Here is a 16,731-nt window from a genome sequence, read left to right on the forward strand (position 1 = left end):
ATATAAATACAACTTTTTGTAAAGACAAAATAATAAGCAATAAAATGCAAACTGAACTTTAATTAGGGCTCCAATTGGAAATATATATATATTGGAAAGTGTATGTTTGTTGTTGGCTCTAGAGAAAAGAGATGACACTATTACCATAGTGGTTATGATCTTGTGTCTGAGTGTGTTTTGGAGCTGTGAAAAGTTAAAAAAAGGCAAAAGCCAAATATAAACAGCTTTAGCAGTTGATCTTTAATTTTCTCTGCTCACTAATTAAAAAGTTTGTTGTCATTTCAAATACTTTTAGAAGGATCTGACTCTTTAATTCCTATATCATGTTTGTGTTAAAATTACATGAAATTAACAGACATAGGTGATTATTTGGGGTTTTTTAGGAGGAAACCACCACCACTGCCACAACCAAAGCTAATTTTAAATGTCATATATGTATCCTGGAAAAAAAAATTCATTGCATCCTTTGCTTTTTTCTCTTCTCGTTTGAGGGTTAGGTTTTCCAAAACATCCCAAAGGCCTCTAAAAACAAGCGGCCCAAGCTAGAGGAAAATTATGCTGAGTGATTGTGGGTTAGTGTAAAAATACATCATGGCTGTAATGTGTACTTTTAAACTTTCAACTGCTTTTATTTTGATTTTTTTCCCCTTTTCTCATTCATCTAGGGTGTGTGCAAACAACCAGAGTCATGGTGGGCCCAAGACTTTTTAAACATGCAAATCACCATAAAAACCGAAACTATTTTTACAGCATGTATGCCACAGAAAGCCATTGAAGCCACATGTTTGTGTATGTGGTTAGGAAGGAGGATCTTTTTACACGTTCAGGTTAAAATGAAAGGCTCACTGGTCTGACTTCGAACCTTTAAAACCACAGATGACCATCGGTAGACCTCACAGTGTCACAATGGCAGCAACACCATTTGGTGACTATTAAACCAATAATAGAAAAAAAGTATACATTTATTTAAAGTCTACTTAAAAACAAAATAATTTGGTAAATATAAAAAAACTGTTGTCAGAAGTAGAATTGTAAAGTAGCTATAAGAACACTCCTGTCATGTGACCAAACAAATTAAATGATGCAGAGTCAGAAAAAAGGATAAACAACATGTATATGGATTTATTTAGAAACAATTAAAGATGTTTAACATTTAGGCCTAATAATCCAGGTTCAACCCAAACATGTCCAAGAACATGAGGTGGTGACTGGTGGTGTGCAAAATGTGAATTATGGGGAATTGCCAAGAACTGTGCAAATTCTGTTAATTTCTTATTTCTTGGAGCCTCATCAACTTAATTCTTCCATAACTGTCATTCTAAGGATGCATATTAATACATTTTATTCCACCAGTCACCAATGTGCAAATGATTACTGCATAGAGCAATCATTTGAACAATTCAAAGTCCAGCACAGATCTGTGTAATTTGTGTCTTCTGAAAAGAGAGCGAACTCCACTCAGAGACTCAAACCAGGATTCAGGCCCTAAACCACAGAAGGTTCCTTGACCTTGGCCTATTTTGAGAACTTTCAAAGTGTTGAAGGAACATGAATACCCAAGTATTTGGGCTGAATGAGAAAACTAAAAATAATTCCAAGCGTCAGCTAATAAAATCTTTACAGGGCCGACAGAACAGCTTTCCAGGAACACTGCTCTTTTAATTACAGACAGCTCGTGAGCACAACATCATATGCATCAATCTGTGGCTTTGAGAAAGCATTCGTTTTTGTTGTTGTTTGTTAGTTTTTACCAGATTCCACTTGACATGCTGTCTGAGAGCAGGTTGGATTTCTGACATGCTGTCTGAGAGCAGGTTGGATTAAGTCATTAAGCTCATTAGCTCATTAAGTCTGTTCATGGATTTGAAGGGAGGCCTAAGCCACAGGATTTACTGTAAGCTAACATTCAAATTACTAAACTTTACATCTAACCTTCTCCTCTTCAAATGTACACATGTGGAGACAAAAACACTGCCTGTAGATGTTAAAGAAAATTGCCCTTCTTTAGCCTTTGGTTTCATGCCAACAGGCCATTTTCCCTCCTGGGCCTTCAGAGCTGGCGGCTGAGCTTCCTCGCCTGCCTCTCCTTTGCATTGAAGGCGTACTTAGTGTCCTGGAGCTGTTCTATAATCTCCTTGGCCTCCTTCATCTCCACAGCGAGCTGGTCGTACTTCTCCACCAGCTCTTGGTTCTCTCTACGGAGCTCCAACACCAGCTGGCCCAGCTCCTCGCTCTGCTTGCCACAGTGGAGCTTCAGCTGCTCCATTTCAGACAGCGTCTCCTCCATGCGCTTCACCAAACACTCCAGCTGTTCCTTGGACATCTTTGAAACCTGTGTCCTTTTCCTCTTCACAGAGCTCTTGTTCTTTATCTTTCAGTTTCTCATGTGTTGTTCAGTGTCAGGGCTTGTTTCCAGTCTGGAGTGATTAGAGTCTAATCCCAGGTTTCTTACATGTCTCACACGGAGCGGCCTCCCTCTCCACTCACTAATCCAGTTAACACAGCTATCCTGAGAAACCACGTTTGCACATACGTGTGACACACTGAGTCTCTGTGTCTCCTTCCTAAATCCACTCTTTACAGACGATGACAGTGATTGGCAGGGCATCTCTGTTCTTTGTGCAGCCTCATCCATCTGTCACAAAATTAGCTTAAAAGTCTAGACATGAAACATTCTTCAACGTCATTATGGTGAGATACATTTCTCACCATGATGATATTGAATATTAATTATAAAAGAAGTTAAACATTAGTTAATGGGGAGATTATTTTACTGTATCTTCCCACATCGTCCTTGACATTAAACAACCTATTTTAACTGAAACTTGGAAAATCCAAGTTTCCATTACATGGAAACACTGAGTTTACATCATAGCGTCACAGCACACAATGCTGCCACAATATTGTACTTTGTGATATAATTATTTTATATAATTCTTCTAGACACAACACTGTAACAAACAAACCAAAACAGGCATCAGTAAACCAACAGCCATTGTTTCAAAATTGATGACTTTTTTTTCTGGTTCTTCTTCATAAACAGACAGTGTGCTAGCACCTCCCACAAAGACGTCATTAAAAAAAACAAGGTATCACTTTTGATATTGATGGTTTAACTTTGTCTGGCACTGGAACTGTGTGTTTTAAGAGTCCAGTGTCACATAATCTGGACTGAGCAGGTGTCTGGACTCAAGTGCAAGACAGGCTTTGTGGAGTTAAATCTGTTGTTGTTCACCAGCTGAGCTACAGGACACACCGCCAAAATGAGGATTTTGAAATGAGTCAGTCAGAGCAGCCTCAGCATGAGACTAAACATTCTGGGTAAACTGTGCCACTGTCCTGACCAACATGGAAAAACAGTCTTCTTGGTGACAAATAACATCTGCTGGGGTCTTGATAAACCTTCTTTGTGGCTGTTAATTAGTGGACAATTTCCACCTCCTCATGTCGGCTCTTGGGGCTCTGGACTTTTATTTTTTTCTGGACTTGTTCCCTTTTCTTCTTTCCTGGCAGCTTGAATTCTTTCCCCTCTGTCACTTGTAGGGAGAACCTTCACCAGGGAAACTAATTTCGTTCATCCCATGTCTAACGTGTTGTAATGACAATAAAGAACCTTGAGCTCCAACTCTGTCCACTATCCACTACATCTCCTCAGCACAGATCTAACACTTCTCAAGTAGAACATGATCAGAAAACTTCAGCTACTTCTTGGACTGTACAACAGTTTATCAGGAACATCAGTGGCTGTTTAAACCTTCAGTACAGCATGCAGTGGCCTCGGTTTAATGCCATCTGACAATGTGCTTAATTTAAGGATGAGATAAAACCAGATTGTAATTGGACTCCACAGAAGAATTCTAAGGTAGAAACACAACCACGCTAAAGACTAAGTCTACTTTCAGTATGTTTATTTAAAAAAAAAAAAGAACAAAACCAAAATTGAATAACCTTGCATAACACATGTGAAGACAGGGGAGAAAGTCAGTCACACAACATACTTTGTTTTCCCAAAACAAGGGAAAACTGTCCTCGAACAATTCTATAATATTGTTCCTGTTGGTTTCGCTCTTTTCTGGGAATATGCGTAAAAATCGAGTGCAACGTTTGAAGAGCCACCAGTGAAGCTCATCAGAAGTTTCTCAGGTATAAGAAGCTGCTGAGTTTAGGTTCAGCTACATTCACATCTCAGAAGTGGTGTGGTGTTTAAACTGGACTGAAGTAGATAAGTGGAAATGGTAATGTTCTTGACTGGAGACAATTGTCCACACACTTCAAGTACAAATTTAACTACATCCACTGTTCACTCATTTAGCAGGACCTGTTCTTTTTCAACATTCAACAATTTGCAGTCACATAAACATAGATCTTAGTAATGCCTTAAAAACTGCAAACATGTCTGCCATGTTTGAAAAAAAGAAAAACAAAAAAAAAAAGGTACAAAATATCATGTCTGCATATCTTGGAAAAACCCTCCAGAGTCTGCGTGTAAAGAGGAAACGGTGTCAGCGTCTAAAGTGAAGCATAGTTTAAGACAGCACCAGGCGAGCGTCATGATGGCGGCTGTTGCCTAAAGGTTGAGAGTTTGAGACCAATCACAGGTTACATTCCCTGGTAAGACAACATCAGTCTAGGTGGAAAACAAAATGCAAGTTTCTGTCTCACAATAACAACAACAACAACTACTAGTAGTATTAAAGTGATGCCCTTGTGCAAGGCACGGAAACCTCCTGCTTCTTCAGCAGAACTGCTGAGTGGCTGACAGCGTAGTATTAAGAGCCGGCTCTTGCTTGCCATGTCTGCAACATCAATTTTGTGATCTGCCTCTTCCTGGCAGTTCAACCTGGATCTTTTCCTAAAAGTGAAGATGGAGCCCAGCATTGTAATTCAATGCAGACTGTAAGAACAGACTACACTGGTTTAATGAGGCAAATAAATTGTAGTCTCCAGACTTTTGGTTGCATGAATGGTTTTGGTCAAAGACGACAATGACAACAAAGAACAAATGGACAAATGCTCTTCACTGGCACCAGTGCACTGCACGTACCATGTTTTTTCAAATTCACTTTAAGCTGAATGCTTAGCTGCTGATTTCGTTCACCTTCACTTTCGTTCAGATGACTCAAGCGCACTGCTGCTCTCACCAAATCTTTTTCTTCTGTAAAGCTAGAGACACACTACACTGACTCAAGGACAGCACTGTTATCAACATGTAGTCACTCCTGCTCCTGATCTGTCTGCAATAATTGTTCCGATTCTATTTCCTTATTTCTGTCTGCTACATTCCTTTTTCTATTGGCTGATGGCAACACAGGTTTTCCAGTCGGAAATCAGTTCATGTGACCTGATCATGGTAAGGAGTTTTGTGCCAATGCAATTGGGACTGACCCCAACTGGTGCAGAATTTAACCTGGAAACTGGAAATGGAACGTAAAATAGGGGAACAAAATTCTCATAGTGTGTCCTCAGCTTTAGAGACAAAACAGACTTGAAGCTGGTCTGCAGAAGAAAAGTCAACTCCTCATTCAATAATAATTTTCTTTGAGAACTTTAAGATCTTAAACATCTGTTTCAAAGTCCTTAGCAGTGACATGATGTCACATTTTGCTGAACAGTTACAGGTAAACTGGTCAAAAAGGATCAAATTTTAGAGTCCTGTAATGCTTTGTCATCTGTTTTCCACTAAATGAGATTATGATCTGCAAAATGAACACTTTGTTCTGTTAAAGACAACCTTAAACTAGCAATCAACATCATAACAGTCACTAATTAAGTAAGAGAAGTCTTATTTTCTTAAGGATCTCTGCTAGTACTGTGTTCTTCCTGAAATAAAGGCAAGCAAGAATTCCTTTTAAACCACAATCAGCTCCATCTTCTCCACCTATAGAGGCAACAACATATTGCATAAAATCGCTTCCTCTGTTCTGGACAGTAAGCTCAATTCTACAGACACCAGACGCACCACCCAGGTCAAACATGGCAGGTATGCATGTGTATGACTTTTACTCCCCCTGCAGGTGAAGTGAATTCAGTTACATTTAGGTCAGAAAACACAATGGAATCAGTCACAAATTCTTGATTTACATTTTCCTCACATGAAATATGTGTTGAATCACACTGTCTCACATCAGAGCTTTGTTTGTTTGTCTCAACTATTCTTTACAGTGGTAAAAGAAAAGCACGTTATGACCAGGTAGTCAAACTACACAACCAGTCTATGACAACATTGCTGGCTGTCCACGACATTTACATTCTGTATTGACGTTCAGGGATGATGGCGGTCGACAACGTATGAAAACAGGTTTGATTTGTATGACTTTTTTCAAGTCTTTGCAGGGAGATTCAATCAATCCGTCCCCCCTCGCCCAACAGCTACCGCTGAGGTGTCCATGAGCAAGGCACCTGCTGTTAAGTGACTAAGACTGTAGTCATACAGATATTAAGGTGATGCAGGGTTTCTGTTGAAAAAGCTTCCCTGGATGAATTAAAGTAAAATATTATCTCTAACTTAAATGTTGCCTGAGACCAGTGATAGTAATTTGAAGATGAGGTCACAGGTGGAGCCAGGAATGTCACTTTTAGGTTAAAAAGAATAATTAAAGTTTGGAGGAACAGCTTTTGGTGCCTAAAAGAAAGGCAGAACAAAAACAACGTGTGTCTCATCAGCTTTTTAAGTTCTGAGTAGAGGATGCAGGACGTGATATGCCCCTGCATCATCCTTAGTTCCCCAGCTGTGAAGAATCTGCTCTGGGGTCCTCGGCCGTAGGGCCGTGAAAGTGAGGGTCATCAGAGCCAGCGTCCTGCTAAATGTAGAACTGGTGCAGCGCCAGCTTGTCCATGAAGGGCCGTACCAAGTTATCTGTGGCGAAGTAAAAGACCAGGCCGAAAAAGATGGAGATTGGAAGGGCGGGGAGAGCTTTTTTGAAGATGGCCAGGAGGAGGAGGGTGAGACACAGGCCCTGCAGAGACAGAGACAGAGACAGAATAAAAAAACAGGAACAAACACATGGAACCTCTGTGTACCAAACAAAATCAAGGGTTTCACATCACGTGGAGTCAGATGTGGTGCCAAAAGACAGGGATGAGGCTGTGGTGACGGAAGCCTGACACCAAAATAAGTAGCTGTGCTCACTCACAATGAGGATGGCCACAAAGCAGGCCAGTGTGGTGTTCCAGTCCCCGCTGGCGGCGGCCGAGGCCTTTCCCACCAACATGCTGTAGAAGATGAAGTCTCCCAGGCCCAGCTTGACGCCCCCTAACAACACAGGAGGACACTGCATTTAGGACAGGGTTAATTCAACCCTCCAACTCCTACAGAAACATCTCTACTCGACTGTAATTACTGTACAAACAGAAGCTGCAGCCCAGTATTTACTGAAGCTTTGAGTCAGAGCAAAAGCGAGTCCCAAATAGTGGAGACGTGAGTGAAACCCAGCAATTGCCATAAATAATCTCCTCCTAATCTGCTCCGACTAAAAACTCTCTCCAAACTGACGAGCAGCCGCATTTACAAACGCACTAATTTCACAGAGGGGTCACATAAAAAACATTCTTAAAATCTTTTTATAGCTTTGGAAAGAAGAGGGAGCTGGGAGAAGATGATTACAGCCTGAGAAAGAGAAGACACAGAAGGAGGTGGTGGAGGAGGAGATGATTCTTCATCATTTTCACTGAGATTTATAGCATATTTTTTTGTATTAATAAAATAGATCTTTCACCTAATCTTCAATATAATGGAATATCAGTCAACATCTGCAGTTCATCTTTATTTATTTAATTATGGTGTGGGTCCACACTCTTCTGTAAAAGTCCTCTTTAGAACGTGCTGAAGTTAATTGACTTTGACATATAGAACCGTGGGGTATCTTCTTTTCTGGCCTGTAACTACCTAATTACCACTACCACTGCTTCAGACTTGGGCCAACACCCAACAGTGGTCTACTTAGCTTTACTGTACCCTAAATAATAAACATCATAAAGGGAATAAATCTCTTGAGTGCTCAGATCATCAACGAACAATGTCTGAGGTTAACTTTGAACCAATGGTCCACTGATCTAACCATTCGGTTTTCTCTATAACTGAATGGTTATATCATGGCAGGTACTTGATGAAAACCAGGGCCATCAGAGCACTGATCATGATGAGGTAGGCCTACGTTTATTTTAGCGTTTGTGGGTGTTTTTGTAGTTAAAGGTCAGCTCCATGACCAGGTTCTTCAAAACAAAAACTCCTGCCATCAGCACTCACTCTCCTCGTCGTCATCATCCACTGGAGGACGAGCAGAAGGCATTTCTTGGACCTCTCTCCTGCTCTCATCAGTGGACTGCAGCGTTCCCAACTGATGCTCCTGCTGAGTGACCCAGTTGGGGGTGAAGCCCCCGTCATCCTGAGACGGACTGGAGGGGGCAGGAGACGTCACGGCTGCAGACAAAAGATTGTCAGACAGAAATAACAACCAGCGTCAGGTTCAACAGTTCACATTCAGGGGGCGCCAACTCACCTTGTTGAGGTGGAGCTGCTTCTGTGGAGTTCCTGTTTGGCCTGTCGGTGTCAGCCATGTTGACGAGCCAAACCATTGTTGCTGTAAGAAGGATAAATAGTACGTATATTGAATTTGTACAGCACCATTGTTGAACACTTGTTTAACTATGGTTGTTTTTAAATGTTCTCTTGATCTGTGACTGAAGTCTATGGAACATAAAAAACAGTTTTTAATAAAAATATTCACTTTCACCTCTTCAAAACAGGACATTGAAGTTACACTGTGTTTATGGAAGTAAAAATGGATACTGCACGTCATCATGTCAGTGTGTTTTAATGTGAAATTCGTTGTCTGTGGAGTGAGTGAAAGTAACCATCGATTTTTCCCCTAATGGCTAGCCCCTTCAACAGTGTTAGAATGTTTGCATTGACCATTATTTATGGTTGCATTTGCTGTAAGTCAGATGAGATCTGATTTATGAGCAGATATGAAAGTCACGTTTTGATAGAATCACCAAGTGTTTATATGACAGGAGAAAACTGGATTATGGTGTAAATATCTAGGGATGTATCTGTGTTGGAAGAACTAAACTGCTGTCTTTGATTTATCAAGTTCCTAGTGTTAATGATGAATCCAAGTGTCTGTTCAGACTGAGTCTCACAGGAGTAGATGAGAGCTGGGAAAATAGGTTCGTTCCTCTCCTGAGCCGTCTCCACCAGGATCCTCAGAGGTCCCTTAGGACAGAGCACTGCCAACAGATCTGTCAGAGGAGAGAGACAGAGGTCAGACACGTGAGCTCAGACTGCAGACAGAACAACTGACAGGTGTGGAACTGAAATGTTTGATAAGAGAGATGATGGGGTTGATTATATTACAGCTATTACTAACACGATGTGTATCTTCTACTACTTTAACCCAACAAAGTTGCAATGTGGTCAGTTTAAACTGACAATTGTTAACACAAAGACAATCAAACTGGTTGGAAAAGTCAGCTTATTTTTGGTCCACTGAAATTAAAAGCTGTCGCTTAAATTCCCCACCCTTGAAGGGCAGCTATGTGTTGAGCAACCACCAAAAACCAGGAATTAAAGAAATGCAGCTCACAGCTTCTTTGATTATCTCGAGCGTTAACTTCAGACCTATTCTGGGTGTCTCTGGGATTAAATTAACTGTCGAGGAATTAGGACAATAGAGTGTTTTAAACAAAACAACATTCTAAAGAAAGTGATTGAGAAATAACTGTTAAAAAAAAAAAAAACTGACTGCACGTGTCCCACAAAGACAAGCTTTTTACTTGGTCATAAAGTAGAGTCAAAAGGCTAGATAAAAGGTTTTATATAATGAGAGTTTTAGGCATTAAGGAGAAACAGATGTTTTGTAGAGAGCACAGTGCTGTCTTCAGAGGACGTGCCGGAGCTGCTGTCTTTTTTAGGAGCAAACAGAGGTCAGTGGAGGAGGAAGACAAAGACGAAGATTTACCATAGACTGATATGACAGCTAATATAAGCCAGGCAGTCCACTCTGGCAGGTACTTGATGAAAACCAGGGCCATCAGGGCACTGATCATGATGAGGTAGGCCTGCTGGAGCCGCAGAGGACCTTTCCAGTGAATACACATCATGCCCACCACTCCAAAGTTCCAGATGACTAACGCCAGCGTGAAGTAGTCCATGGCCACGTTGTAGGTCTTGAAAACCTCTCTGTGGGACAGAGCAGGACAGGGGGAAAAAAAAACATCTGATAAGACTTTGTCTGTGGTCATGACTGAAGCCATGTAAACCAGACACGAGTTTGGAGACTAAAATTAATGCAGGGGGTGTGACTTACTTGAGGTAGATGTAGGAGAAGAAGAAGAGCAGGAGCAGCGAGGAGAGAAAGAGCCAGCCTTGGATCACCTGTGGAGACAAAGACCTGAGTCACGACATCTAATCCACAATGTTTGAAGAAATCAGTGCTTGCAAAAACTTGTTAGATGTTTTTTTAACCAAGAGATGGGTGGAGTTTACAACAGCAGGACAAGACAGCGACAGGCAAGAAGGCACAAATCTGATTGTCAAAATTCTCAGCTCCACCTGTCTGCTGCTGAGGGTGCGTGTGCCGTCTACAGACTTTTAATTGTTTTGAAACACTTATGATGTAGTTTTACAGGGTTTTTGCACACTCAGTATATGTAACTACACAACAACAGGACTGTGCCTGTTCACAGAATGTACTATTTTTTCACTGTTCTAACAGCATTGGCTCAGATGATGGTACACACCCATTCCTGAGACCTAAAGATGATGCAGCCATGTTGGTGGTGGGACAGTTGTGTTTGACAAGTCAACACAGGATCTCTGACAGTGGAACATTCAAACAGTAAATGGAGTCCAATACAGAGCCACTCAAATGAGTGTGAAAAAAACAAACAGTTGGAAAACTTGATGAAGCAGTTTTAGTTTGACAACAATGAATGAAATATCTCACAAGAATACACTACAAAGCTCCCCAATATACAGTCCTGGTCATTTCTTTTGATGTTACATTAATCTATGTCTATGAGCTTTAGGAAAGGCAAACAAAAGAAGATATTTGTCTGGATTGATTACAATAATATACAATCCAAAAGATGCTCTTATTTCAGTTGAACATGAACAGACAAATGTCTCCAATAATAATAAATGTCACCATCTGTCATACTGATTTTAAACCAAAGCCAAATGATAGATATAATGGATGTGTAAACCTTAACACATTCATTATATGTGCGGTCTAAGACACAACACAGTCTTAGCTGTATCTGAGTCTGTACCTTGTAGCAGCGGTATTTGTATAGGAGCACCAGCACCACAGTCATGACGATGATCACAGTGATCATGATGGTGGCGTTGAGGACAGAGTGCAGAGCTCTCCGAGCCACTGTGTCTGTGTCTTCAGGGAACGGTGTGTAGATGCTGAAGGAGGACAGTTAAAGACAGGTTACACACACGACAAGAGAAAGTCAAGGTTGTTAAAAAAATGTTTCAACGCTTGACACCGTGTTAGGATGCAGTTCATTTCTCTATGCTTTTTTTATGTTTTGGCTCTGACTTCACACTAACAGTGTTTTAGTGTCTGCAGCTTTTGCTAATTCAGAATCACTTTACTGTGAGAAAAGCACAAGGTATAAAACATAATCTTTTGGTGCCTTGAACCAAACACCAAAATCATGCGTTTCTGTTATTTCACGTCTTGCAACACGTTACACTACCACCATCCAGTGGCAGAAAATTATATTACACATAATTAAAAACCCCAGAGTGATGGAGCATCTGAGAAGTCATGATACTTACAGTCTCTGTCCATCATTCTGGGTGTAGAAACTGACAGACTTGATTGTTGCCACTACGACCACCATGCAGAGGGTGACGGGGACGAAGAGCATGATGACGTGTTTGGCTCCATATTTCATGGTCATCTCCTCATCCTCGTCGTCCTCCTCCGTCTCCACCACGCGTGGAGCACGAGTAGCGGGAGGCTGTCCGTTCTGCTCCGGCCTGCTGTCTCCAACGCCACCTCCTCCATCGCCGCCACCGTCGCCGCCACCACCTCCTCCTCCTCCTCCTCCTTCAGCTCCTGAACTACCTCTTGATCTGGGTCTTGGCTGCCCAGCTTCTTGTGGCTGCTGAGTGGCCATACTGGCCGCCTGTTGGTCCTGTGAGGAAAATCATGACAAATTTAATATTTTTCTGAATTTTTTTTTTTTTTTTTAAATCGCTTCTTGAGAAATATCCAGAATACATTTACTTATTCTGGCTTAAACTCTAACAGTAAAAGTGACCGCAAGAGGAACAAGCACATGCCTGTTGATCAGCAGTATCTAGGTGTGGTCCAGTAAAACAACTTCAAGGGACAAACTGTAAAAATGTTTGGCTAATGAGCTGAAAAATGCTTCATATAATAAAATTCAGGATAAAGGCAACAGTAACTGTTCCTCTTTTGTTCATGGCAGTTTTGGTATCTACACATATTGATCACTTTATTGGGTACATTGGATTATTTTTCTGTCGACCTGAAGTTTAAAAAAAAAAAATCTGAGCAGCCTGTCTGATACCAACTTATCTAAACTTTTGTAGATGTTCGTTACTGTAATTGTCTTAACAGTTGACATGTGATTGGTGAATAGATGTACACTATGCATCAGTATGCAATTGAATAATGTACCTAATGTAGTGGCTGGTGAGAGTACATCGCAACCACTGCAAAGTGACAATTTCTACAGTCAAAGCCAGAACTTCGGCCTAAAATATGACATAGCTCCTTAAATATAACGGTAGTTATAATAAAAAAATAACCACGAAGTTAAACTGAATGACTCATCAGGAGGAGGCGTGACTTCTAAAAACACATGGTAGAAATCTGGTTCAATGCTCTGAAACTAACTGGTGGATCAAACTGACAAATGGCTGGAAAAAAGGGGGCTTTCCAGAAGAGTAGGTTTCTGCCTCTGAGATCCTGTGTCACGTGAGAGTTTAGCAGTGTCTGCTTCCACCTGCTGGACAGTTTTGGCAACTATAGGCGACATGATCCACAGCTGGCTTCCCTGCAGGAAGAGACTGCAGGAAGAGACTAAGGCTATAAGGCTGTTTTTTGTATGTGATGGACCAGATATTAATATTTGTTAGGTTCTTCTTTTGCAACTCTTCAAACGACATTCTTGTGCAACTGCTGCAAGGAAGAGGACGTGTCACAACTCAAATTAGGAAACTCAAAGTTTACGTTTCACAGTCTCCCAAAGTATATCCAAAAAACCTTCAAACTTAGAACCTTAGATTTCCTGTAATCTTGAATATATTCATAATACAGACCTTGTGAACGGGACAAAATATTATTAATCAAACTGTTTTTGTTGGCTGTACAAACATTGTAACAAAAGTGTTATCAGGTCAAAGCTGTTGACAGACCAGGGCTGAAGTGGAACGCTGACACTCGTTCCTTCCAACCATAACAAACCTCTGCTCATTCCCACTCACCCTCAGGATCTGTGCCGTCAGGGTAAGTAAATGAGGAAAGTCAAGGAGAGAGTTTGTGAACTAGAAGTGTCAGGCTGCCAGGCCAGTTGAAACATGCAGCAGCCCAGACATGAAGCAATTTCATCAGGTAGAACAGCAGGCAGACAGCAGGGATCTCTGGAGAATTACGTGAGAAGTTAAATCTGCCACAACTCCTAAAAACAACAGACGGCAGCGGCGGCTGGCTCTACCAAATGACCTCAGTGTGTGGGACGCTGCATTGTTTCCCAGGCTTGGGAATAAAGCCAATGATAGTAACAAGGGCATCAGAGACACAGACACGTTTGGTGAATGAGCTAAAGCTAAGAGTGCAGAGATACTGCACAAGTGGAGCAAAATGCCTGTTAAATGTCCTTTTCAGCCAAGGACACGATTTTTATTACAGCATGAATGACTGTTTAACTGTAACACTATCATTCTACACAGATACTGTTGCAATGTTTAAGCACAACTATCGTTGGTTAAACAAAGCGTGGAGGAAGTGTGATCCTTGAGCAGACTATGACAGTGAAATGAAAACTTTGCCCTTTGAAAACACCAATGTGGCCACACCTTTATGTGGACACGGTAAACACTCTCACTCACATGTATCTCCTACATATCCCTTATTTAGACTACAATCTGTTTCGTCCTGATATTAAAAGGAGAAAGATCAGGAAATCAGACTCAAACTCCACCGTTGTGTGTGATTGTGAAACAGATGAACTTTTAAAGAACAGTCTTTTCTGTTGACCAAATATTGCTCAACCTATGCCCAAACAACAACAAAAAACACGCAGATGTAAGTACAGAGAGTGTGATTTATACTCACCATATTGCTTTCGATATCCATTTCAATATTGTTCACCATCGCTGGCTCAGAAAACACTGGGCCTCACAAGTAAAACCAGATCTTCGAGAGGGAGAGGGTGAGGGAGAGAGAGAGGGAGATAATGTTTAGCTAATGACATCATCAGAGGTACCAAATATAATCAAGAGTGTAATCATAGAGGGTGGGATATACTTTAAAAATCCGTGAGGCAAAACCTTGACCGAAAGTTGACTCCGTGCTGACGTAAAGAAAAAGCCACAACAGCAGTGCTGTTGACATTAACATCGAAATATGAATGTCCTCAAAACCAAATAAACCACAACGTCAAACCAGATGACTCCCATACATCAATAATGTGGCACCAAGACAATTCTTGTTTGCTGGGATGCTGCCCTCACCCTGTATTTTCCCTGTTTTGAACGTCATCATTGCATTTCCGTAAAAACATACTGTATTTACCAGCAAAACAAGAGCCTCAGCAGATGGCGTTAATACAGTTGAAAGGATGTCAGCTGTCGTTAAATCCCAAACAAAGCTCACAGTATTATGTTAAAAATGTCGATTAATTGTGTTAAATTGTGTGGTTTAAGTATCAAAATACGTGTGAGGTGTACAGCTCCACAAATCAGCAGGTGTACAACATTATGATACCAACCCTCAGTATTTGCTTTAATGTCTACTGGGGTAAATACATGTTAAATACATGTTTTTTGATAAACAAATTTGCACTGCATTTAAAAATATTTGACTGCTATCTTGGTCAGGTCTCTCTGTTCTTTTAAAGAGTGGTTACCCTTAATAGGACTTCTTGGTTAAATACCAACACAAAAATTACCGCATATTCTACCACTCAGGGTGCTTTTACACTTCCTTCCAATTGAAGACTGATGTTCTTGTACAACATTATTGTTGGTAGGTAATGTTTCTCCCGCTCTGTGTAAACACTACAAGTCTGTAGGTGACAGAGTTCCACAGCGGTGAGACTGGACAACTTTCTCAGTGGGAGTCCACAACATTTTCTCTAATTTCGTCACAGCTTTTCAGTGTGAAACTATTATACATACCAATGGTTGTCCTCATGAAATAGTGTAACATACACAGATGCAGGAATAAGTATATAAAATATGTTATATTGGATACATAACCAATACATCACTAAGGCATCACTTCACAAACGCTATATTATACAAGTTATAATTAAAGTAACAACAGTGCTATTATACTAAATACCTCCATTGTGTATTTAACATTTATTATATTAATTAATATAGGGCTCAACGATATTATGTGCACAAGTGTCAAGTTAGAATAAACAATAATAACATTTAATTTAATCACTTTCAGTAAACAACTGGATACATTTAAAATGTATACACAGATTTATCGCCAGTATATTTTATTTAAAATTTAGCTGGAACGACTAGTACTACATTTAGTGTTTTGTTCAAATCAATTTTGTGAACAATGAAAAATGACAAAGTGCATGAATGACCAGTTACTTTACTCTGAGACGTATATCCACAGTCGTTCTCTAAAAATCGAATCATGCTGTAGCGGCAGATGAGGCAGCGCTGAAGCTAACTGGCTAATGCTAAAATACTCTGATTGCTCATAAACAAAGCGCTAAATTTGAATCGTTAATGTCGGGTTATGAGGTTTATAAACTAAAGGCAGCGAGTAATTACCTCAAATTGCGTTTTGAAATAGCTTTAAAACCCGGGAGATCTCCCTTCTTTGTTGTTCCTGTCTTTTCACAGAACTTCCGGCCGCTGGTGTAAATTAACCATAGAAACTAGCGAGAACTACTTCCGCTTTCTGCCCATCTCATACTTAGGAGGCATTCAAGTGTCAACTCTAAACACTGTGTTGTTAAATTGTCTCGTTAATTGGCCTTCGTCTTAAACATAATTAATTAAGATGTGCCACCTCCTTTTATTAGTGAACAAATGACGATGGTCGAACACTACTGTCAGAAAAGTGATAGTAGTGGGAATAAATAGGAATAGAAAAAAACCTTACAGCATTGTTCTGTGTTAAGGTTATATTTGTATTAAAGGTTATTCCCAGTTTTAAGTAATAATCTGAAAATAAATTATACAAAACAACAGCAATATTTCTGTTATGGCTGACACTGCATTTTGATGAACCACGCAGAGAACAATACATTTGTATTGGGCACAAAAACACATGTTTATTATTTATATAACCAAAAAACATGAGTCGTTTTAGAATGTCAGTATCAAACGGTTACAAATTTGACACCCCTTTCTACATTTAGAGTCTTATACAGAACACTCTCAATGAACAGAGGGGGTAAACAATAGGGTAAGAAAACGAGCAAAATACATAAACGTTTTTTTAAACACAGCTACACAATGGTAGCTTATTGTTTCTCCACTTGGTTACTTAG

At 40.3% G+C, this 16,731-nt stretch overlaps 1 protein-coding gene across 1 annotated transcript; it reads right to left on the minus strand.

The window, feature by feature from the left end:
- Positions 1–3,918: 3,918 nt before the first annotated feature.
- On the minus strand, positions 3,919–16,159 carry psen1 (presenilin 1). Its single transcript, XM_008314109.3, has 11 exons — positions 16,007–16,159; positions 14,322–14,402; positions 11,792–12,153; positions 11,272–11,413; positions 10,308–10,375; positions 9,960–10,180; positions 9,142–9,240; positions 8,499–8,579; positions 8,246–8,419; positions 7,134–7,252; positions 3,919–6,956 (listed from the first exon to the last, which is right to left on the minus strand). Exons 2-11 carry the CDS (start codon positions 14,358–14,360, stop codon positions 6,801–6,803), a joined length of 1,461 nt encoding a protein of 486 aa, XP_008312331.1. The 5' UTR covers positions 14,361–14,402; positions 16,007–16,159; the 3' UTR covers positions 3,919–6,800.
- Between the last annotated feature and the right edge of the window lie 572 nt (positions 16,160–16,731).

The sequence above is a fragment of the Cynoglossus semilaevis genome, chromosome 1 (genome assembly GCF_000523025.1).
Source record: "Cynoglossus semilaevis isolate Cse_v1.0 chromosome 1, Cse_v1.0, whole genome shotgun sequence".
Classification (NCBI taxonomy): Eukaryota; Metazoa; Chordata; class Actinopteri; order Pleuronectiformes; family Cynoglossidae; genus Cynoglossus; species Cynoglossus semilaevis.

Excerpts from the sequence above, each read along its gene's own strand:
- psen1 (XM_008314109.3), bottom strand. The coding sequence starts at position 14,360 with ATGGTGAACAATATTGAAATGGATATCGAAAGCAATATG. Across the intron at positions 11,414-11,791 it reads CAGAATGATGGACAGAGACT|CATCTACACACCGTTCCCTG; the intron begins GTAAGTATCATG and ends GTCCTCCTTCAG. Across the intron at positions 10,181-10,307 it reads TTCTCCTACATCTACCTCAA|AGAGGTTTTCAAGACCTACA; the intron begins GTAAGTCACACC and ends TCTGTCCCACAG.